Source organism: Oryza brachyantha, chromosome 4 (genome assembly GCF_000231095.2).
Source record: "Oryza brachyantha chromosome 4, ObraRS2, whole genome shotgun sequence".
Lineage (NCBI taxonomy): Eukaryota > Viridiplantae > Streptophyta > Magnoliopsida > Poales > Poaceae > Oryza > Oryza brachyantha.
Window position 1 is genome coordinate 19,037,714 of NC_023166.2, and position 24,448 is coordinate 19,062,161.

The following is a 24,448-nucleotide window of genomic DNA, read 5'->3' on the forward strand; positions in this document are numbered from 1 at the left end:
CACTAACAACTATATCTTTTAGCATTTTAAAAAGCCAAACAACATATTTATAAATGATTAATAATTCATAAATAAAATGCTTATATACACGTTCTTAATAGTATAAAAGTAAACGCTGAAGAAAACTCAAATCAACTATAAATAAAATTCAAATTTTGACTTACAAGTATAAGCATTAATGAAAAATACGAGGCCAATTGTCACTGAAAATTTCAGAAAGAAAAGTTATACGTATCTCAGCATTACACCTTTGTACATTCTTATATTCAAATCTACTGTATTTTAGCCTTTGAAACTAAAAAAATGATAGTTGTATAAATATGGAGTTATCTTTTGGGGTTTTTTAAATAAAAGGCCAAACAATATATTTACGAATAAAAATAATTTATGAATAAAACTTTTAAATATGTGTTCATAGCAATCTAAAATCAAAAATAAAGTATAATAAACAACCTTCAAATTAACTTCAAATTTTAAGGTTAAAAATTTAAATTTTGGCTTATAAGCATAACCAAAAGCCAATACACGAGGGTGACAAATTTAGCGTACTTTTGTTTTTTCTTTTCTGCTTCTAGTATGCATAATGATTTTGAAGACGTTGTACAAAGGTGTATTTTTTTTAAAGGTAGATGTATAGATTTTCTTATTTTTTGTGATATTTAGGTGTACGTTTGTATTATTTCTTGATAAGAGATGAAATAATTTTGTTCTATTTTAATAGCTTTTTAATGTTATAGACGATGCATTTAACTAATACAACGTTGTGGATTTTTATTTTTGCAAAAGACACGCCATTAAGCTAAGAAAAAAAGTTGAGAGAGCAACGCAGCCATACGAAAGTATAGTCAAGGTCCTGATCAAACGGTAGTGATCGGGAGGGCGGGGACAAAATCGTGCCAGTGGCCGCAACTGACCAGATTAACCACCTTGCTGAGGACTATAGTTTATTAAAAAACAATTAAAAATAGATGATTGGAGTAATATATTTATCGTGTACACTTAGGGTTTGTTGGTTATGATTGAGCTTGCCACGCCTGACACACCGTAGAAAGTATGGCCAATAAAATAAACATAGCAGGTTAGATAAACCGCAGCTAAAAGTTAAGCTTATGATAGGTGAGACATGACGATAATAAAAAAATAGCTTGAATCCAACGTGTAACCTAAAAATTGTAGGGCGTTTAACTTATGGCTCAATAAACTTAACCACATAGAGGTGAATTAAACACATGAATCAAGCCCTTACTAATGCATGCAAATATGTGAGCAATACTGTACACTACACGCATGAACCGAAGAACACTTGGAATCAAATCGTTATATATATATATATCCAACCAAATGATCAGCAAAACAACAGAAGAGTAGACCAGGATCAAACAGACAAAATTCTAAACTGTAGAAATAATTCACAGTCATATTTAAAAATTCAGAAAAATACAGCAGAAAAAAAGTAAACCAAAGATTATTCAGTAACCACCAACTACTATAGCTGTTGCGCTCACGCGTGGGCCGGGGCGAGGCCCACGGCGAACGGGCTGGGCGGCGAGAGGTACGGCATGCTCGCCGTCGGCGGCGCGGCGGAGGACGCCGACGCCGACGCGACCCCGGGGAACGCGGCCACGGCCGGCTCCGTGAGCGGCGCGCTGGGTGGCGTGTCTCCGGCGCCGGTGCCGGCGGCGGTGGCGGTGGCCGGGAGCTGGTCGCCGCCGCCGCCGTAAGCCGGCTGCTGGAGCTGGCAGTCGGGCCACCGGCAGTCGGGCTGGACCTTCCGCTCGCCCCACGTCCGGTGTGCCAGCCCGAAGCCCAGGACGAGGCCCGCCACGAGGAGCGCCGCCGCGAGGCACAGGAAGATCTTGGTAGCCTTGCCCACGTAGCAACACATTGAGAGCTCTTCTTCTTCCTCCCGTCCGGCGAGCTCGTTCGGCCACTACCCTCTCACAATTCACAGGAACATGCAAGTGCAACACTGCAGCCGCAGCGGAGAGGACGCATGGAAGAGAGCAAGAGACTGGAGGGAGCAATGGCGAGAGAGAGGAGGGAGCAGTTCGCCACCACTTCACTTGGCCACCATTTCGCCTTGCGTTTTGGTGGTGGCGCTGGCTGTCGGCTTTGCACTCGTGCGAGGCTTCACGTGAAGGAGAGAGAGATAGAGATATCGAGGTTTGTTAGAATCACTACCTAATCATCATATTATTAAAAGTGTGAAATGATCACCAGTAGTGACTGCATGCTCACTTGCTCAGTATACATTTCAATGATTAAATCTCTTCTCAGTCAGTGCAGTTCACTGTTCAGGTATCAATTAGTGTGTTGAATATAAACAGCAGAAGACATATCAGGATGGTCACTCAGAAATTCAGTCAATTCTGCACTGCATTCCAAGTTATTGATCTAATTGGCTCAGGTACAAGAATTGCTACAATACTGTACCTAAACTTTGTCTTGCTGTTAGTTATAGGAACTGCACTACTCTGCCGACAGAGACGGTAAAGAGGCAATTAACTTGGGAGTATGGGACAAGGTGATACTTGAAAGTAAATGAAGTGCACAAGTTCAGAACAATGCTGCAGTGAGTATACAGCAGCATTGGATGGTGCAGGTTATGGTGAGGGTCCATGGTGTTGCTCCAACAATGCTCCTGCTTTTCTTTCTCTTTTGCCTTTTTTTTTTCCTTAGCTTTTATCATCTGTTTTTGGAAGATTGAATGGTGGAGCACAATGCTGAAGGCCTCAAGCCAACATGTGGCATGTCCATAGTTGGTCACATGTTGCACTGGGCCAAAGACCAGCTTTGCAATTTTTGTTCATTCCTAAGACCCAAGGTGTGGTTAGGTATGGCCTTTAGATTAGAGCCATTTATGATGTAAATCCTTTTGGTTTAATTGCAGAACTTTTGTTATGCTAATGATTGTTAGTAGTAGTACCCAGCAACAGCAAACTAACGGTACAACCTACTAACATGCTATAGGGATTATATAACTGTTTAAACAGCTGCTCGTGACACTTGCTTACACCTGGGGATGTGCACTTTCTGCAGTGGCTTCAGAGATCATGGCAATTTTATAGCTCTTCGTCAGAGTACGCTTTGGATCTATTACCATTACCAGCCATCATCATGTGAAGTGAAAAGGAAAAGCACTAGGCATGCCAGATACTGTCAACAGATCTTTTAGTCTGAACTCTGAACCATACATTTTTGCACTCAAAACGCATGTAAAATTCAGAGGTCATGGTAAAGCCACAGCTGAAGCCATTGGCCACGTAGGCGCATTGTTCGTACCCTAAAGGGGCACCATTCAGATTTCAGAGTCACAGGAACAAAGCTAGAAGAGAAGAATGTACAGATCGACAATAAGGAGGCATTTTCAACACCTGACCAAGAACAAGAAGTACCCACGGTCACAGCGAAGTTTCAGAAGATAAGGCAGCAGCTTCTTAATCTACTCCACCACTATGTCAGGAAGAGCTGTAGCCCCAAAGGAGTCAGCAGAAGCATCCACCATCTTCTTGACCTCATCTGGGTTGGCACCAACAATCTTGTTCACCACCTCCTTGTCCTTGATGAGAAAAAATGTGGGCATGGCCTTAACTCCAAGCCTGGACGAAACACTCTGCATGAACAGTGTATGATAATTGCTTGGTTCAGTAAACGATTTCCCAACTCAATGAGCATATATGCATAGCATTTTTTTTGTGAAAGTTGGTCATGCCACAATCTTCAGTAGAAACAATTGGTCACCGTATATAAAGGTGCCAAACTCTAAGGACGTTCTCAAGCTAATTCTGTGTCAAATTATCAGCTTAGTTATCTGCTTTCGCCATTTCAATTTCTCAGAAGATATACTTGCAGACAGACTCAGAAGAGATGTGACCATGGCAGCTATTCTGAAATTCATACATGAAGAACAAGCCATGAAATCAGAAGAGAGGAGAATGGCTACCTGGACATCATCAACATCCACATAGAGGAACATTATCTCAGGGTGGGTCTGAGCTAGCTCCTCAAACTTGTAATTCATAGACAGGGAAGTCACACACCATGAAGCCCCAAAATGGGCAACAACCTGCACAAAGTCAAGGGGTGATATATCCATAGTTAACTTTTGACTGAATTAAAATAGATTCCAGATGCAACTGCAGAAAAGAATTATCACCAGGATAATTTTCTGCCTGTAACTCACTTCGTCGATTACAGAGAGAGGAAAAAGGGAAAGACACAAGAACAGAAAAAAAAAGTAACAAGTAAAATAACTATGTCACCCATCTCTCGTTCTCACATAATTATAATCTATAAACGACAATGGAAAAAATCCTGGACTGACCCAAATATCATCTGAGAATACACAACAACAAAAAACATGAAAAAAAATTGAACAGGATCTCATCAGAGAAAAAGTAGGAAGGAGATGAGGGAAGAACAAGTCAAGGAAGGAGAAAAACCCACAGGGCGGCCTTCGCTGCTTGCTTGACTGATGAACAGATCCCATGCCGCCTCCTTCTCAACCTTCACAACCTTGGAATTGCCAACCCCTTTCTGCTGCTGGATCTCCATATGGCCTAAGAAGCAAGAACAGAAGAACCCTCTACCTGTCCTTGTTCTTGGTATCCTCCTCCTCAGTCTTTCCCCAGCAAGAAAAATATGTATATCACAGTGTGTCTACAGGAAAGAGAAGTGGCAATCCATCTGCAGATTAGATAAGCATTGGGATTTATATTCTACAGCTGATGGGCCCTGGCTTATTTTGGTTGGCAGTTCCTTCTGGAGTTAGTATCCTATGCAGTACTTGAAAGGTAATGAGCTTACATGAACCACACAAATGATATGTCCAGTGGGAATAAATACCATGACGCAGAAAAGGGTAGCATATTAATAGAGAACTTATCTCCTAGCAGAAAAAGGAATGCTTTATTAGGTCGGCACTCACTCCGAAATAGTAGCGTATACTCTCTACATGAGCTGGTCAATTTATTAGCAATTTAGCATGGCATCAGCATCCTGCCTCCGTCTAATATTCTAATATTAAGTTTATTTTTAGATTTTCGATACAATACTTTAACTGTTCATCTTATTTAAAATATTTTTATTATTACTAGATAGTAATATATAAATAGTACTTTGTACGTGACTAATTGTTTAAGTTTTTTAATAAATTTTTTAAATAAGATGAATGGTCAAACATTGAAGCATAGAAAATCAAAAAAAATAAAGTTATTATATAACGGAGGTAGTATCAAATTGTGTATGTCAGCTTTGTCAGGAACATATTTGTGATGATAAAAGATTAGGTGACATTTTTGTGTCTCTAGCTCCTTGAAATCTGATACACCATAGAGTATCATCATTTTGTAGAGCCCTCTTCCTACTCCTACCATTTTCACATATTTCTTATTTCACTATAGGGAGTGTACTTTATTCTAACGTAGTAAAATAAACTTTAAATTGACACGTCTTATGTTCCAGGAGAGTCTCCATGTGCGAACCTTGCAACAGCATCCAATTTAAGATCACCAAGTGAATGGAGATACATACAAAGAGAAAAATATATCTTATTTTACTTAAGATAGCCACACAGGTCAAAGAATCATCTCGAAAACACGAATTGCCTGGAGCTAGGACTACTCATTTTGTGGGCTATTTTAAAAGGTGGAGAGAAAACCAAGAAACTTACAATTGCGAATGGGTTCAAAATTTTGATGATCACAGTAACTGCATATCAAGAGATCATCCATAATACATCATCCATATTTATTTTATTAATATTTTACAACCAACTACTCTCATATTGATATTACTCTCCTCTTATGATTAAATGTTGAAATATACGTGAAAGAGAAAGAACATCCAAATTTGGATAACCTCTCTCCAATTTAGATGATCATCTATTTTTGCATGATAGGATGCATAATCTGCTTGAGCCTATTTTTCTCCTCATATCATCTATTTTCAATATGCATGAGCTATTGGGTTTGCTCTAAGGGTTGCATACCTGCACACACACGGCGGGGAATCATTTTTGGAACCCACGATTGCATACAAAGTTACCCCAGAAAAATACATTGCAATGCAGTTAATATTTGCTCAAATCGGCTAGAGTACAACAGAAAGAAAACAGCATGGTAGGATGCATGCGTATTCCCTTCTGTTCACAGCGCACTAGCGCAGTGCCACTCTCCTTCCTACTGTACATGTTACAAGAAGCAAGCGGCCAGCATCAGCTTCAGCCAAAAGAGCACCACCATACATCACAGTGCCCACAGCAGCTTCAGCCATAGCTCAGCCTGGAATCGAAGGATCGGGCTTGTGTGTGCCGCCTCGGTATACCGATTTCGCAAGCGTTTACCCTTGAAGCAAACCTCAACGAACAAATCGTCTCACCAACAGATGATGCCTCCGGAGAAACGTTGACAAACATCAACGTTTTTGAATCACCTCCAAGGCAGGGCTGCAACAGAAAGTTGATATAAGAAAATGTTACAAATGTAGTTTGGGGATTTGCATACTTTAATGTGGCCATACGCAAGCCACATGTTACTCACCTGCAAAAGGTACGTTAGTTTTGAGTTCCTGAAGGGCACATGGTCGTCTCCTTTCGCAATCGCAAAGATAACATCGCTAAGAGCTGACAAGCTCTTATTGATTGCCTGAAATATCAAGAAAACCAACAGATAAGGCAATTTGATTATCATATGAGAACATTGTATATATGTGATGAACACACTCACCTGAGTTTCCTTCAAACGGTCGCCTGTGGAGCCACTTTTAGCAAGGCGTTCACTGCCAGCTAAATCAATCAAGTTAAGGACACCTTGTACTTGTTGCCCAGTGTTCTGAAATAAGACCAATAGTGATATATTATTTTCTCAAGTTCCGAAACAGTTGTGTTTCCTTAGCACGGAAAAAAAAGATTGTGAGTTTTAGATGCTATTCTTTGATGGAGATGAGAGATCTTGTCAGGACAATTTTGTTCTAAAAAATGGGAGAAGAGAGCTACCTCATTTGATCCAGATATCTTCAGTGTGAAAACAAAATGACTCCGAGAAGATTGTTCATTCATTTGGGTCCTACCCACAGACCTGGTTCAATGTGGTGCAAAAAACTCAGATTCAATGTTGATAAGCAGCCTAAGTGACTAACAGACACGTGTATTCAGACAAGTATTAGCTTTTATAAAAGGTCAACCTTCTTATGCTTTCATACCCTAATACATTTGATTCAATGTTGATGTCTAAAGCATTCTTAATGGAAACAGAAAAAAAAATACTTTGATAATAGTCGATCCCATCGGAGCAAAGAATTGCAGGACAAGAGTAAACGTTTAGAAATGAATAAGGTGCATTTACCTGCTTTGGGATGCTTTTGCTAAAAGAGAAGTTACGTCAGCGCTACTAAAAACGTCAGCTACAGTAAGTTCAGTGACAGTAGTGTTCCCTTGTGGATCATGTTTTATGGTGTATTGCTTGGAGGCAGACATTTCAAAGTTGTTAGACCGACCAGGAGCTAACAAATCACGAATTGTCTCATTATATATTTCCAACATCGATGCCTGCACATAGAAAAATCCCTTAGTAACACTACATATAATGATGCACTTTAGAAACGGGCATTGCGTTAAGGATATTAACCTGCATACTATACTTCCATCCTTGAGATTCAAGAGATTGACTAGTCTTAAAAATTTGCTCCAAAGAGCGAGGAATGATGCCTTTCTGGTCACGACCTGGTTGGCCCATCATTGTATAGGTTTTACCAGACCCTGTTTGACCGTATGCAAATATACATACCTGCATTGTGCAAAAATAACTTAAGCATGCTAAATTGACAACTACCTCAAAACTGAAAATAACTAGAAATCTCTGTTAAAGTTTCAAGATGTTGTTGATATAGGTAGAGCGTGAGTGATATAGCACAAATTATACATTTGTAAGAAAAACATTCACAGGTTTTAGCACTTACTTCTACTTATGTGGTGGTGGTGAAAGGAGCAAATCTAGGGTGTGATCGAATCAATTAAAGTAGAATCCATTTATCTTGAAATGAAAAAAAAACAAAGTTTGTTTATTTGAGTTACTAGATATGGGGACCTTATGAACAGACTATTCAATAATACTTCATTGTTGTACTGAAAAATTGATACCTTGTACCCATCGAGCGCACTTTGAACTAGCTGCGACATTTCCACAAACACTTCTTCTTGTGAAGCACCATGGTCAAAAACTTTATCATATGAGAAGGAAAATCTCTGACCTACACAATACAAAACAATAAAACATAGTCTCTTAGCTTTGCTACTGAAAACTTATTAGTGTAAGAACAATCTCTATTTAGCTTCACCATAGAGCACAATTTACCTTGGTTCATCAAATCAATACCACGCCCTGCAGATTCAACTGATGTGGGGTATGAAATCAGGGCTTCTTCTGCACCACTAGAATCACTGTCTTGCAAAAGCGGTCGGACCCTACAAAACACTCTGATGTTCCCTTTCAGTTCCTGCAATAGAAAGGCCAGTAAGTAACAAATAACAATAGCAGAATGCCCCCAAAAGACAGTTTTTACTCAAAAAATTTCTTCTATCAATGAAACAGAGAAATTGTTTTAGTAAGAAGTGCCATTATATGAAACAGTTACCAGTATTGTATTATGCAGTTTCTTTCGTAATTTGTCAGCTTCAACAATTTGAAATTCCGCAGATGCCAAGCGTTCTTCCAGATCTTTTATTTTGACCTTTTGTTCTTGATATCCAGTCATTGCCTCAATCACAGTAACATCAGCAAGCTGCAAAAGTAAGCAATTAGATCAAATATCATGTAACAGTGTCACACATGTAAATCAACAGTTACAAGATATGGTCTCTAACCTTCAGTTTCTCTGTTGCAACTGTAAGTTGTTTCTGCAAAGTTTGAATCTGTTCTTTCTGTGCATTGCATGTTTCCTGAACAGAAGTCAAGGGTGAGCCAAATAGTTGTGCACATGAAGGAATAATCCGACGAATATGAAATCACAAACCTCAAAGGCTGACACTTTCACACTCAAGCTTTCACATTCTTTTGTAGACTTTCCTGCTAGTTCCTTGTAATTAGCGAGTTCAACACTTAAGGTATTTACTTGAGCAACAGACTGATCACGGTCATCCCTAATTTGCTGTAACTCAATTCTAAGGCACTCCACTTCTTTCCTGAATTCTTCTTTTAGTCTAATAGCCTCTTGCTGAGATGTCTAAAAAAATCAAAACAATTAATTAATTATTAAGCAAAACATGAACTATACTGCAAAAACCTAATTATAGAAGTTTTCAGTTCACAAGAAAGTAACAAACACAACTCACCTTGGAAGAATCCAACTGGCTCTTCATTGAATTGTTAAAATCTTTGAGAGAAGCCATTGTTTCCATCATGGCACTCTTCTCCTTTTGCAGTTTTGAGATGATGTCCCCACTCTTAGAGGCATCAGCTTGAAGATTACTGTTGTATTGCTGCAAGCTAGTGTTGTACTCTTGCAGTCTCTTGTTCGTGTCTTGGACCATTTTTAGCTATTTCAGAATTTTCACCGATCAGTAAAGCGATATTATGACAAAAATTCATGTAAACTTCATAAAACGTTTCCGAATACCTACTTGCTCACTGAACCGTTTTGCCTCGTGACTGACCCTTTCCAGGTCTACCGTCAGCAAGTCTCGTGACGTTTCAGCTGATTCTCTTTCCTGCTTCTCCTTCTCATAAGACTCCACAGCAAACTGCCAGTTGAAATGTTGAGAAATGTAAAACGTGGCTGAAGCAAATTACACAAGCAAACGACAACCTCACATAACTATGCAACTTATGAGATATATCAGTTCTAACCAGCCTGTCAGCCTTCTCCTGGTTCAAGCTCTCCTCCAAGGAATCGCACCGTCTCGTCAATTCCAAGTGAGCAGATTTCAGCTCTTCAAGATCACTGCTGAGCTGGGCCTCTGTCGTGACAATTCAACAAACAACCAAGAGAGGCTCAGAATCACCACCAGTGTATCACTACGATGAGATGCCATCATGCTACTCTGATGACCAATCAGCACAAACGAATGCCCAAGAACAAAAAAGAGAGCATTAGACTCCATTACCCAACTCGGCGTGCTGGGCATTCTCTGCATCCATCGTACTACGGAGCTTCTCCTGCTCGGCCAAGTAGTCGTCCTCCAGCTCAATATACCATCGGATGCAAGCTCTCAGCTTCTTGATGTAATCGCTCATCTGCTCAGCTCTCCCCTGCACAAAGTTGAACCTATTCAAGAAACCCGATCCGAAATTCTCAACGAGACGAACGCCAAGAAACCCCCCAATGAGCCCACCTTGAAGTCGGTCTTGCTCTTCCCCTTCATCTTCTCGGCGAGCAGCCGCTCTACATCCTCCCTCCCGGTGAACTCGATCACGGGCGCCACCGACCCGGCCCCGCCCTCGCCACCGTCGACCGACGCTGTATCGCTGTTCGCGCCGCCGCCGTTGTTGATTGCCGACAGCACGTTGCGGCGCGGCCCCGGCTTGACCCCCACCATCCCGCGCCGCGCGTTCCCCAAATTCTCCTTCTTCTGCAACCACAAACAGCAACCAACACCCTCAAATCCCAAGAACTATGCTCCCCAGGAATCAACCCCAAAAATGCGATTTCTTTCTGCAAAAAGAAAGGAAAATTACCAGGTAAGGGCCACGGGGCGTGACGGAGGAGGCCATGAAGAGTTCTCTCCTCTCCCTCTCCTCAGTGGTGGCAGTGGGGCAGCGCTGGGTGACAGGGCGCAGCCGTGTATGGCCAAAGAAGCTAGGCAGGAGGTGAGGGGGTGGGTGGGGCGGCGGTCGATGTGCAACGCCGCAGCGGGGCGCGATCGCGCGGGCGCTTGAGTGGGCAGGCGAGCGTCGACCGGCAGGCCACGGGGCGGCGGGTGGCTGGCCGCAACCACAGGCGGTGCCGCGGCGAGCGTCGGGCGTCTGGCCGTAGCCGCGGCCAGTGGGTGTTGGGCGGTGGGGCAGGCCGGGCGGCCGGCGGTGAGCGCAGAGGCTAGACGGCAGAGAGAACGGGAGAGAGGCGCTACCGCCGCCGCCGCTTCAGCCTTCAGTAGCTCTTAGCTACGCCCCTGAGTGGTGGCGGTGGGTGGGAGAAGGGGAGCTTTCTTGGGGCCGGATGGAGTGAGCTCGAAGGCACAGAACCTCGTGGCTTGGAAGCGCCGACAAAACCGCGCTTTAGATCCGAGAAAACCTCAAGAAGAGAAAAACTGCGGAGCCGACGAGCTCGGGGGAGGAATTCGAACTTTTGAAGCCCACCGAGCGGAGATTATCCCCAAATTTCCATGGATTTCTCACCTCGTTCGGATCTGCGCGAGAGATGCGGGGAGAGAGAGAGAGAGAGAGGAAGGAGAAAAGGACGAGGCGGCCGAGCTATTTCGAAATATTTTGAACGCTTGACGCATCAGGGGTACCCACCCATACCCTCCGACTTGGGTTTATTTACGGCGACTGCCACTGGGGTTAGGTTAGAGCGCATGCCGGCGGCGACCGAGTCGCGGTGGCGCGCCGGCTGAGGCAGTGTCATTCCCGTAATTATCGTGGACTCGTTAGGGGTCTTTCGGGTATTACCGTTGAACGGTCAACTTCGATGTCGTGGGCTTCGAGATTCGCGTGTCCTGGGCTGGACTTCTGGGCCGGGACGGGCATGTTGAGACGTTGCTCTCTTACGATTGTTTTTTAATTTGACCTTCTTATATATTTTTAGAAAAAAATAATACTAAACCCCCCAAAATTTTATTTTTAATTCTACACCATTTGGTAACACCAGAGTAGTTTGGCTAAAATATTTTATGACATCTAGACTGGAGCGATGGTTTCTTCTGTCATGCTTACTTGGCATGGCATGGGATGTCATGTCACTGTTAGTTAAAAGGTTCATATATGTAAGAGTAATTTTACTTAGGTACTACGAGATATTAAATTTTATATTAAAATTTTGATATCTCTTAGTATCTACTAAGAACTGTAAAATTACTCTATCTGCAAACGGGTAATTGTTTGATTTTTTAAAAGAAATTATCAAACAACGTATTATAAAAAACTTTTATATACATGTTTTTAGGAATTTAAAAGCCAAGGATAAAAAATAACCTATAAAATTAACCTTAAATTTAAGGTTAAAAATTATAGGTTGTAATTATTCCGTGATTTATTTTTAAATTAAAAATACACAGGTTCAAATTTTTTTAAAAAACTTCTATTACTCGCTTTCTTTGTCCTTTATCGGAGTCAACAGCTTAGAGGTGCCACGTCGTGTTAAGCTAATAAAGTTTCTTCTGAAACCTGAACGAATAGTTAAGCAAGCTTGTCAGTCACTCCGGCACTGGCACCTGAGAACGATCGGACATTCGACGCGATGCTGATTAGCACCAGTTTGGTGTTTGCTAAATTGGTGTCTCGTCCCCGTCGAGCCGCGAGATTAGACCATAATTGCATCGTGCCTCACCGGTTTAGGACAGATTAATGATGGTGATTAGCCAGGGGAAGAGAGGGTTCGGTGCAATGATGCTTGGCGTATGTTGTCAGCTAGCCCATTTATTTTTTTCTCGTTTCTGGTGCTTTATTAGTTGGGGACGGTGAGGTGAGTGAGAGCATCACTGATGCTGTCTGCCTCCTGTGAACTTCTAAGGTGGTGTGTAGGGCAAGGGATTTATTTTTAGTTCCTTGACCCATCGAATATTTGAACGTTTATTATAAATAGTAAGCATAGACTATTAATAAAACATATCCATAATTTTGAACTAATTCGTGAGACGTATCTATTGAGCCTAATTAATCCATAATTAGCCTATATGATGCTACAGTAAACATGCTTTAATTATAGATTAATTAGGCTTAAAAAATTCGTCTCGTGGATTACCACTCATTTATGAAATTGGTTTTTTATTAATATATGTTTAATACTACAAATTAATATCCAAACATCCGATATAATATGGGGTTAAAAAGTTTAGCCCCATCTAAACAACCCTAAGTTAAGTTAGTAGCAGAGTTTTTCGCCGGGGAAGCACGTCGCGTCGTTGCCAAACGTGGTCCATGCGAAAGCGCTAGATCTGAAAATATATGTGCTCGTGTTGTTGGAGTAATCGAGTTTGGTATCTGCAAGCTTTGATTTTGGATACAAATGTCACCATGCAGCCTAAGCACCGGCAAACCTTGAACAGAAATTATCAGATCTCATACGTACTATTTATCTAATTTTTTAGATGTACACTAATTAATATAATGTAATTAAGTAAGAATTAAATAATTTACCCGGGGTCCTCGGATCCCGGCTAACTTCACATAGGTTCGCCACTAAGCTTAACTATGGCTTCTATAATTAGTTTTGGGCGGTGTATTATCTTGTACTGTACTGCATCATGGGCTCATGGCACAGTGCCAGTGATGCGTTGTCTTGAGTTTTACGTAAAACGTGACATGGGGTATGGTCCATGTATCGCACTGGTGTGGTCTGTGGTGTACCTATTGCCAGAACGTATGTGTAGTGGTACGTCGTACCAGCAGCTGCTAAGCAAACGTACGTTTCTCATTAATGGCAGATCATATAAAAACGATTAATAAAAGTTCCAGTAGACCAGGACACTGGTTTAATACGTATAACACATTTTCAAAGGGCCCGATTAGCCTATCAATGGGGACGTTGACGACGACGTCTGTACAACCTCCTCACATCATGGCAAGAATACAAGGGCAGTGCACAGAGAAAATAGTGGCGTCCATTTTGTACGGTTTCGCATCTCTATCTTTTCGTTTACGGTTATGAATCAAAATCTAATTTTTAAAATCTTATCTTTTCATTTATGATTATGAATCAAAATCTAATTTTTTAAATCTTAAATTTGAAGTAGATTTTGAGTTTTTTCTTTATTTTTCAGTCTTAATTTTTGATAAAAAATACGTATATAAATATTTATTTTTCAGTCTTAATTTTAAGATTAAAATACGTATATAAATATTTATATTTATATCTGTCTTTACTACTATAAAAGTCTCTGAATCTGCCACCCTCGTCTACTCCTATTATATTTTTATATTTTACCCACTTAACTTCGCAATATAAAGAATCGATCAAATCTAGATGGATATACATATAAAGTCAAATTGATATGGATATTTTTTATATAAAAAGGATGGTCATCTGTTTCATAAAAAATATTTTTCTATTTATTCTATAAATAACATGATATATTTGTCTCTTTGTAAAACACATACTTTCAGTTAGTACTTATAAATATTTCCTGCGATGACTTAACACCTCTGTATAATGTGCCCCGGCCGACACTGCGCCCAAAGGCGAGGGAAGGTGACGCGGCGCTCGCGCGTCGCTAGCTGCCGATGGACCGGTCGCCGGGGAGACACCGGACACTGCTGCGTGCTGGCGACCGGCGTGAAGGCGAACCCGGCCGGCCATGATCATATCATCGAGGTTGGATCGCTTGCCACCAAACCTGTCCGTCACGGGTGTTGATCGGGGGGCTTCCGTTCCGCCGCTGCTGCTGCTGCTAGAACCACGTACGCGAACGCGACCGTGGGGGAGAGCAGAATGAATGGAATTATATGCGTCGCGTGCCGCCGATAGCGACCGCGCAGCCGCCGCCGGTCGCCGCTTGCCGGTGACGGTGCGGGTGCGCGTGATGTCGCGCGAGCTTGCGGTTCCCGCTACACAGTTGGTTGCATCCCTATCTTTTTTGCTCTATGGCAATTGCACAGTTGATTTTGAGTTTTTTAAGTGATCGGTACATAGATATATATCGAAAGAGGTTTTGTATTTGAGATGTTTTTAAAGGTTAGTGGGTCATTTCATATGGATTGGATTGTAAGAGAGATGGCTAACAAAGCTTGGGAATCTTGGTAGGAGCAGTAGATTTTCTTGACTTCTAAATCGGCATGAATGCTTATCTAAAAATTTTATTCATAATTTTTTATTTACAAATATGTATGAAAAAGCCAACAATCACCACTTGATGTTGGTGTTTTTTGTGCGATCACGGGGTTTCCATTATTGTGAAGCCTGTAGTTATCGTCTCCTATTAGTTACCGATAAAACTACGACGGATTCTCACATATCAAAAATTTGAACCACGCGGTAACCCGTAGAAAATGCAGTGCTTTCAAAATGAAAATAAAAAATATCAATAAACATAGTAAAGATCCTAGAAAATTATAGAAATTCATAAATTTGGCAGATAGTTCAAAAAAATAATAATATAACGTAACATTGAATGAAATTGTTGAGGTAGCTTTTAGAATATATTTTAAAGTAGAAATCATAATCCAACTAGTGTATTGTTTTTTAAAGTTTTTTCAATGTCGGTGGAGCCCAAATTATAAAGGAAAATTTGTTATCTCTAAAAATTTTGTTCACTAAATAGCAATAAATATTTTTTGGTAAAAGGCTAAAAGCCCAACTTTTTATAAAGCAGCACACAAGTTTGGACAAATAGCAATAATTATTGGAACTGCTTATATGAATTCATTATGAGTTTTAGCATTTTTCAAATTTTAGTTTAAGATAAAATTCATGAACCGTGACTCGTAAGCATGAGCGTTAAGCCACTGAACGCAAGGGGTGAAAACGGTTTAAGAAATTTCCAATGGATCAAGCGCCGTTTATGGAAGTGTTAAATTTCTATTTTACCATATATAAATTTGACATTTAAAATTTTTTAGCCTAATGGTTGCAGTGACCTGGGTAGTACTTTACGTTCTAATTTCAAATCTCCAATGAAGCAAATTTCAAAGTAGGTTATTTAAAAAACTACTTCACAATTTAAAAAGACGATAAAATACCTTTCTCAAAAAAAAAGTGGAGGCTAAATAGCTAATTTGATAAATGTGTTTTGGATCGATCGAGCGCATTTTCTATACTAGAAGCGATTACAAGCTAAACTGGGCCTCATAGGCCTTAACAGGCCTAACTGGGCCAAATATGAACTGAAACTAGACGGCCCAGTCTCCGACGTCGTCGACTACCTCTCGCCGTCAGTTCTGCCGGGAAGTTCTGCGGCGGCCTAGGGTTTTAGCTTTCGCACCTCGGCGGCGGCGCGGGGGACCGGATTTTGCCAGCTCCGATGCCTCGTCAGCACGCGCCGGCGTTCACGCCGGAGGCGGCGTCGGCCTCGGCCACAGGCGGGGCCGGGGAGCGTCAGAGCCTGCCGGCGCTGCAGGCGAAGATGAAGCGCGACCCGGAGGGGTACGAGGAGGAGCTGCGGCAGCTCCGGCGCCACTTCGAGTCCTCGGTGTTCCTCTTCCGGCAGCAGGCGGCGCTGGCCTCCACGTCGTCCTCCTCGGGCGGCGGAGGGGAGGTGGCGAAGGAGCTCGGCGACCTCGCGCTGTTCCTCGCCCACGTGGCGCCGTTCTACCCGGAGGACCTCGCCGACCTGCCCGATCAGATTGGGGGGCTGCTTGACACCAACGCGCGCGCGCTGCCGTCCGGGCTCCGTGTGCACCTCGTGCAGGCGCTGATACTACTTGTGAATCGGAAGGTGACTCCTGTTTAATTCATGCTGTTCGAATTGTGTGGGATGAAACGAAATTCACCTATGGCTGTGTAAAAAAATCACCTCATATGCATTTATTTTTAATGTTTAGATTGTTGATCTGGAGGACACAATGGAATTATTTCTGGAGCTTCAAGTTATCGGGGACCGGGCTGTCAAAAAACTAGCATTTTCACATATTGTACACAGTATCAGGAGAATGAATCAGACCCACAAGAATGAGGCCAGGAACCGTAAACTGCAAAACATCCTTTTTACGTTTTTACAGGTTTGCAACATCCCATACTAGTATTTATTAGTATCATTGGGTTTAACATAGTGGCAAATAAATAAGTATACATTCAAGATACTCTTCCCTTTAGTTATGCATATTCTTTCGCTCTTTCCCAGGGCGAGGAAGAGTCGAGAGCAAAGAGGGCCTTTACTATTCTGTGTGATCTTCACCGTCGGAGGGTCTGGTTTGATGACCGGACAGCAAATGCTATATGCAATGCCTCTTTCCATGTTTCTTCGAGGTACGTACTGCCAGAATATACTGTATGTTTACTAGTAGGCGTTCTTCATCTAAAGTATATCTGTTACATGCAGAATTATGATAGCTGCTATTTCATTCCTGCTTGGGTATGAAAACGTTGAGCAAGAAGATGATAGTGATGCATCGAGCAGTGAGGATGAAGCTCAAAACCCTCAGATTATTCTTAGTAAAGAGGATGTTTACAAGGTTGTTTGATTTTTTTTAGCATTATTTCGATTTATAGTGTTTCACATTCTTTTTTCTGTTCCGTTCCTTCTGATATATAATGTATTTTATTGTCATGTTGCTTTCTTAGGCAAATCACAAGGGCACTTCTGCTACTAAGAAAAAGAAGAAAGCTAAATTGCAGCGTGTGATTCGTAGTATGAAAAGGCAACAACGTAAATCCACTGAGGAGACTGGCTCCAATTATTATTCACCACTGACGTATTTAAAGGATCCTCAGGTGGGTAGTCTAATCCCATATTTGTCACACAGTGTTATCACTTACATATTGACTGCTATATTGAAACTTCCCTTTTTTGGCTAACAGGGTTTTGCTGAGAAACTCTTCTCTCGGCTGCAGAAATGCAATGAGCGGTTTGAGGTTGGCCTAATTCCTTGTTTGTGAAGATTTCCTGTCGGCATTCTTTACAAAGTTATATATAATTACCCAAACTATCACTACTTTGTACTTTTAGCTTTCTGCTAAAGTTTTATATGTGAGTATATATAATTGGAACTAGCAGTGAAGTAGGAGAATTGGAACACTACTGTGCAATAATTCGTTGTTTTTAAACACTATTACTTGTTACTTTTAATGTCTGTTGTGAGTGATATGTATTCCATTTCCATCTAATGGTTAAGGATCCCTGTTTTCATTCACCTGTCTGGGGTTTGTTCTTATTTGATGTGCTCCCTACTGTATAAATCTTTACATGTAAAGCATGCAACTGTATGTTCCAACAAAGCCAATATTTTTTCTTTTATTAAACGAAATTAAACATCCATTCAAATGTAAAGAATGCTGTTTGGCTGCTTGCAGGTAAGGATGATGATGTTAAAGGTTATAGCGAGGACTATTGGGTTGCATCACTTGGTTTTGTTGAACTTCTATCCATATCTTCAAAGATACGTTCAAGTATGTTGCTAACTTGGCATATGTTCATCTTGTAGCAACCTTATGGTAGATTATGTTTATTTATGCCAACTTTGGTTAATGTTTTGTACCTTTCTGTGATGCAGCCTCATCAACGAGATGTAACAACTTTGCTTGCTGCAGCAGTACAGGCTTGCCATGATATGGTTGCAACACTTCTGCTCTTTTGCTGTACTTTATAACTAATGATATTGCTTCTATTGCTTTCTCCAAACTAAGATAAACTAATATGATTCTATTTCAGGTGCCTCCTGATGCTGTTGAACCACTTTTTAAGCAGATAGTAAATCAGTTTGTGCATGATCGCTCTCGCCCAGAGGTTGCATAACACACATCGAATATCTAAAATATTTTCCTACTAGCATGGGCATGTTTCTAACCAATGTCGTTTTAGGCTATTGCTGTTGGCTTGAATGTTGTGCGAGAGATCTGCATGAGAATACCTTTGGTAATTGCCTTGCTCAAACCTATACTCTTGTTTTCTATCGGTACTGACCAGACATTCCTTAAATTTGTGTGCTGAATTCATCAAGATATTTTAGTGGCCATGTTTTATTGTACCTAATTCCTGTGCCATGGACATGCTCAAGTAGACAGAGCATTGATTTTGATTTATTTTCTTATTTCTTTTAAACTAGTCTTAAATGGTTGGTATTATCAAGTGATGTGTTGGACCAAAAGGACATGATAGTCGGTTGCTACATGGTTTTACCAGGATGCATTTATTCTTGTGTAGGCCTGACACTTTAGTCACTTTTCATGAGAGCATGGCTTGCATACTAGCCACCTTCGGTATCGTGTGGGTTGTAAGTTTTTTATGAAGGTGGTTTTGATCTATTTATTTTATTTATCTAACATGCATCTCTTAATTCTTCTGTTATACCTGCAGTTGATGAATGAAGATCTACTCCAGGATCTTGTTTTATACAAAAAGTCCCACGAAAAAGCTGTTTCCATCGCTGCTCGTTCTCTGATCACTTTATTCCGGGAGGTCAGTTCTTATCCTTTTGCATATTCTGTGGATATTTGTAGTGTTCACTTCAGCTAAATCTTCTTTTGGTTCGAATTCAGATCTGTCCTTCTCTTCTAGTCAAGAAAGATCGTGGGCGTCCTATTGATCCAAAAGCTCGGCCAAAAGCATTCGGGGAAGCAACTATTGCTACTGACGTGCCTGGAGCTGAGTTGCTAGATGAGGACTTTTCATCGGAAGGGGAAGACTCAGACGATGAGTCTGAGGCTTTTGATTCTAATGATGAGAAAGAGTTAAAATCTGCCCCTGGTACTAAAATGGAGGATTTATCTGAAGCAAACAAGCTTGACACAGATGAAGGTATGAAAGAGGAAGATCAACTATCTGGGGATGAAGATGATACAGAGGAAGTAGATGAAGATCAAGACATCTCTGACAATGATAGTGAAGATGATGATGAGCTAGAACACGACTCTGATCTGGATGAGGAGAATGATGTATCTGACGATGATGAGGAACTCAATGAAAACCTAAGTGATTCTGATGAAGGCTCTGACCAGGACGGCGGCAGTGACCAGGATGATAAATCAAAAGACAGCAGTTGTAAGGCGAATAAGAGGAAGTTAAGTGATTATATTGGGCAGCTTAATGCCGCAGATGCAAGCCTTCGAGCCCTGAAGAAGTTAGCAGGAGTCAAGAAGGCTGAATCTTCGTGCGATGAAGCTGGTAAAATTTTATCTGATGAAGACTTTAAGCGTATCAAGGAGCTCAAGGTATGAATTTTTTTCCCATTCATAGTTCATGCTGTGAAACTCTATATTCTTTTGGGAAAAAAGTGAAGTTCTATATATCTGACATTGTTCTTTGAGTTTCAGGCGAGAAAGGAAGCAAAACTGGCTCTGGCACAACATGGACTAAGCAAGGGCAGTGACACAAAATCAGTAACCTTCAAAATGCCTTCATCTGACCAGCTTAGTATGAAACGGGTTGACCCATCTAAGCTTGAGGTGCGTTCCCTCCATCTCCAGCATCTCTCACATGCACCCACACTTTTATATAAACATTTTCCTTTATGTAGGCTCACATCAAGAGAAAGCTTACGAAAGAGGAAAGGCTAGAAATGGTGAAAGCTGGAAGAGAGGATAGAGGAAAATACCAAGCAAGAACAGCTGTGAAACAGAAAAAGGTATCTGTTTATACGATCCTACCTTGTCGATGCTTATGTAAAACCTATACTGGCTTAGCTCATATTCCATCTCACTTATATATGCTTCTTACGTGTCCCAGACTGGTGGCCTGAGCAATAGGCAGAAACAACACAAGAAGAGAATGCCTCTCGCTGCAAGCAGAGCAAAGGCAGCACGTTCTCGACAGGAGAAGAAAGAAAAGCAAAAGCGCTCGGGAAAGCAATTCAGAGGACGGAAGGCGTGGAAATGAGGGGTCTTGTAGTTGCTCCCTTGCAATTCTTGTGGCTTACCGGCCAAAATTTTGACTTCTACATTTATGATTTTCGTATATCAAATATGGTTTCACCATCATCGAGAGTCAAGTGCTAGTGGTGTTCTTTTCTGCGCGTGGAACGAACGGAGCCATATGACTGAGAAAGCTTCAGCTTCAGCAGCATGATAAATGCTGTCACTTTGTGCTTTGATGAGACTAATTCGATTAGCCCTGTTAGGTGGTGTTTGGATGTCGCCTCGAATATTTTGACACTTGTTATAAAGCAAAAGGTACGAATTACCTTGTAAACTAATGTGGTCGGCTGAATTATCCCTCTAAACCCGAACATCATATATCCTTTACCCTAAACTTTTAACATTGGATAAATTATCCCTCGATGGTTTTGTCCTCCATGGTAATCCAGTCAGCATTTATTTTTAATGGTGAGGCCACATGTCATAATCATCCCCCTCTCTTCCCCTCTCTCTCTCCCTCTCCATCTCTCGGAGATGGCTCGCAGCGAGAAGGCAGCAGCGGCACGTAGAGGCGACGGCGGCTAGCGGGGGCGGCCAGCAGCGCGACGCCATGGGCGCGCGGTGAGGCGGGGCTGCGGCGGCTCGCGGCGACAGCCGGCAGGGGCGGCGCACGGTGCGACGGCAATGGGCGCGCGGCGAGGCGGGGCTGTGGCGGCGCGGCGGCCGCCGCGCACGGCAATGAGGAGCGGCTACCGGCGTCGCCGCCGCCGCCCTAATCTCCCACCGCCTCCTCCTTCTCCTCCGTCCGCACCTCGCTGCCTCATTGGTCGACCTCCTCCAGCGCGCAACCCTCGCCCTCGGCCTCCGCCGCTGCACGTTCGCCTCCGTCTGCGCCATCGACCGTGTCCACGAGCTGCGTCTTCGTCTGCGCTGTCGCCCGCGACCACCCTCGCCCCTGTTCGCCTGAGAGAGAGGGAGAGGGGAGATTGAGGGAGGATTATGACATGTGGGCCCTACTATTAAAAAAAGAAAAATGCTGACTGGACAGCCACATAGGACAAAACCGCTTTGGATTGTGTCGAGGGGTAATTTGTCCGATGTTGAAAGTTCAAGGTAAAAAATGTCTGATTTTCAGTTTTAATGGGGTAATTCGACCGATCACGATAGTAATTCATACTTTTTCGTATTATAAATATTAAACAACACCCCTAGCTACACTGCATTTCTCACGATCAGGAACAGTTAACTCCCAGTAGAACTTCACCACCAAAGAAACAATAGATTCATCGATCGTTCTCTCCTCTGCTAAGAGATCGAGGCGGCTGACCGGCGGCGATGTCGGCGGTTGAGAGGAAGACGGCGTGTGACCGGCCTCAGCGTATCCTGCAAAAGATCAATTTCGAATTTGTTGTTTTCGCTTTAGTTTGTTTATGTCGAGTTTAAACTTGGGTGTGACAATATATAATCAGATTGATTATTCATGTGTTTATTGGTGGAGTAATATATCACACGATTATCTGTGTTATAAGAAAAAATATAGAATTTTTCTTAACCATTAGTACATGCTCTGAACCGTTTGCACTGCAGGCGTACTCGCTTTCGAAGGTGCTTATAGAGAAGGAAGCGAGCAAGATCGCGGAGGAGAACGGCATCAGCCTGGTCACGGTGTGCCCGGTGATCACCGTTGGTCCGGCGCCGGCGGCGGAGGCGGCCAAACCCAGCGTCGCTCTCGTCCTCTCCCTGCTCTCCGGTGAGCAGTGATGAATTCCGATCAAGCACCGGATGAGCGGATATGAATGGCCACAATGATTTATGAGTGAAAATAAATTAATTTATAGACAAGCTTTCATATACGTATTTTTAGCAATTTAAAAGCCGATGCTAAAAGTAACGTTCCCCTAGCCCCAACCTCTAAAAGAATAAACTCAAATTAATTTTGAAAATCTAAATTTTGGTAAATAATTAAAATTTTTATATATACAAACAATTTAAATTTCAGTACCTCAGGTAAAAAGCACCGGAAGCTACCAAATTTTATATAACTTTATTAAGATTATAAAGTTACTCTAATAAATTATATGTAAACTTTGATATGGGTTAACGGACATTCGTACATTATACCCGCCCCGTTCCACTGCTTCTTAACCGGTGATCGCAACCATTTGTTCCTGCCTCCGTTTACTGTACCAAAAACGTTGCTATTTGACAAGTAAAACTATTCTTGCAAGAGCAATTTTACTGTAAAATTCCTCTTCTTGCAAATTTGGCCTGTCTCTGAAAATCGGCCCAGTTTTTCCCTCAAGGCCCACGAGGAAAAGTGGAAAGCCTCGTCCGCTGCCGATTCGCATGAATCGCCGGCTGACTTTTCAGTGCCATGACTGCTGGAGTGCTGGTGCTGTTCCTTTCTTTCTCGCTTTTGTCGAGGAAAAATGGACCCATGTCATTGTCAACGATGTTGAGTTGTGAGTTGCGATATAAGTGGCTGTTTCAATTCAGAGAATATTTCATAGTCTTTTTGTCATAATTAGAAGTATTAAATATAGATCGATAACAAACTAAGTGTATAAATAAATGTTATTTTATTAGATAAATTTTCTAAACCAAATTAATCTACGATTAGCAAATATTTACTGTAGAATCACATTCGCTAATCATAAACTAATTAGACTTAATAGATTCGTCTCGTGAAATAGTCCAGAATATAATGTGAGTTTTATTAATAATCTATATTTAATACTTTTAATTAGTGTCCATATATTCGATATGACAGAAAAAAAGTTAGAATTGTTGATGTCGTATGCACCACGTACGTGAATAATGGGATAAAATTCACTTCGTCTCTAGTACAATAGTGCGTAGGATTTCGTTAAGAGTAATTTTATCGTCCTTGAGAAGGCAGCAAGAGCTACTAAAATTTAATATTAAAATTTTAATACCTTTTAAAACTTAGACAGTAGAAGATATCAAATTTTACCTTATCTTTTGATACCTACTTAAGCAGACTATAAAATTAATCTTTCATTATACGTGATATGTCCCTCGCAGTCGCAGAACGCAGTGTCTGCATCGGAGTGAAACTGACATGACTACTATGCGTAGACGAGCCATTGAGCCCGGTCCAGACGTTTCCAGCCATCAGGAAGACAAGATGATTTTTTTTCTTTCTAAGAGTAATAATAGCCTATTCTTTTTTTTTGTTACGCCCAATAGCTTGCCTTTGAAAATATGAGCACATTAACAATGTGAAGCGTGAGATGTTCATTGATATAATCAATCAGGGCAGGTGTGCAGTATACACCACGAAAAGCATATTTGGTAGTTTGTCGATGTCTGCGGTACGTCGTGGCTCCTGAAATAAATGACTTGTTTTGGGAGCTTTAGATTCCGAGAAACCGTTTCACAGTCACTTTTTGAGAATATAGAAAAGGTTCTAAACCCAGCTTCTCCAGTTTCTAGATTCTTAATTCATTTTCTAAAATCTGTAACCAGTAGCCGGAAGAAGTTTTCCCAAACAGAACCAAACAGTGTTGACGAAGTAAAATAGCAGTATATTATTTCCCTGTTCTTCAGGATTTGTTGGTGCTCTGATGTTACTCTATTCGGACCAGCGTGTCTTCTTCTTTGTCAAATATATTATCCTTTCTTCGGCGAAGAGGCTATTCTTATTCTGTTCTAGGTTGTACTTCCTCCAATTTTTTGAGTTTAACTTGTGGATATACGTTGAAATATTTGTCCTATTTATTTTTAAATATTTAAAAACATTACTCATACTTAAATTCTTTTAATGATGACATAAATCATATTAAAATGAATACCAATTACGCAAACTTTTTACATAAAGCAAATATTCAAA

The 24,448-nt window shown here is 41.4% G+C and overlaps 4 protein-coding genes across 4 annotated transcripts; 1 reads left to right on the plus strand and 3 right to left on the minus strand.

Moving 5' to 3' along the window:
• Positions 1–1,375: 1,375 nt before the first annotated feature.
• Positions 1,376–2,149, minus strand: LOC102700707 (uncharacterized protein Os04g0629400-like). The gene has a single exon (XM_040523348.1). The coding sequence runs from the start codon at positions 1,883–1,885 to the stop codon at positions 1,502–1,504; it is 384 nt and encodes a 127-aa protein (XP_040379282.1). The 5' UTR covers positions 1,886–2,149; the 3' UTR covers positions 1,376–1,501.
• Positions 2,150–3,201: 1,052 nt separating this feature from the next.
• Positions 3,202–4,797, minus strand: LOC102716405 (thioredoxin-like protein CXXS1). The gene is made up of 3 exons (XM_006652802.3): positions 4,447–4,797; positions 3,944–4,066; positions 3,202–3,613 (listed from the first exon to the last, which is right to left on the minus strand). Exons 1-3 carry the CDS (start codon positions 4,552–4,554, stop codon positions 3,443–3,445), a joined length of 402 nt encoding a protein of 133 aa, XP_006652865.1. The 5' UTR covers positions 4,555–4,797; the 3' UTR covers positions 3,202–3,442.
• A 1,258-nt stretch (positions 4,798–6,055) lies between these two features.
• Positions 6,056–11,356, minus strand: LOC102700989 (kinesin-like protein KIN-14H). The gene is made up of 17 exons (XM_006653733.3): positions 10,671–11,356; positions 10,328–10,564; positions 10,100–10,244; positions 9,843–9,952; positions 9,617–9,736; positions 9,329–9,532; positions 9,010–9,219; positions 8,861–8,935; positions 8,632–8,778; positions 8,352–8,493; positions 8,138–8,247; positions 7,626–7,784; positions 7,344–7,546; positions 6,995–7,076; positions 6,726–6,830; positions 6,540–6,644; positions 6,056–6,445 (listed from the first exon to the last, which is right to left on the minus strand). Exons 1-17 carry the CDS (start codon positions 10,704–10,706, stop codon positions 6,266–6,268), a joined length of 2,370 nt encoding a protein of 789 aa, XP_006653796.1. The 5' UTR covers positions 10,707–11,356; the 3' UTR covers positions 6,056–6,265.
• A 4,625-nt stretch (positions 11,357–15,981) lies between these two features.
• On the plus strand, positions 15,982–20,982 carry LOC102701263 (protein SDA1 homolog). Its single transcript, XM_006653734.3, has 15 exons — positions 15,982–16,522; positions 16,629–16,805; positions 16,928–17,052; positions 17,126–17,258; positions 17,368–17,517; positions 17,605–17,658; positions 18,097–18,192; positions 18,297–18,356; positions 18,455–18,529; positions 18,605–18,658; positions 19,100–19,201; positions 19,282–19,953; positions 20,056–20,187; positions 20,259–20,366; positions 20,468–20,982. Exons 1-15 carry the CDS (start codon positions 16,109–16,111, stop codon positions 20,615–20,617), a joined length of 2,502 nt encoding a protein of 833 aa, XP_006653797.3. The 5' UTR covers positions 15,982–16,108; the 3' UTR covers positions 20,618–20,982.
• Positions 20,983–24,448: the final 3,466 nt, after the last annotated feature.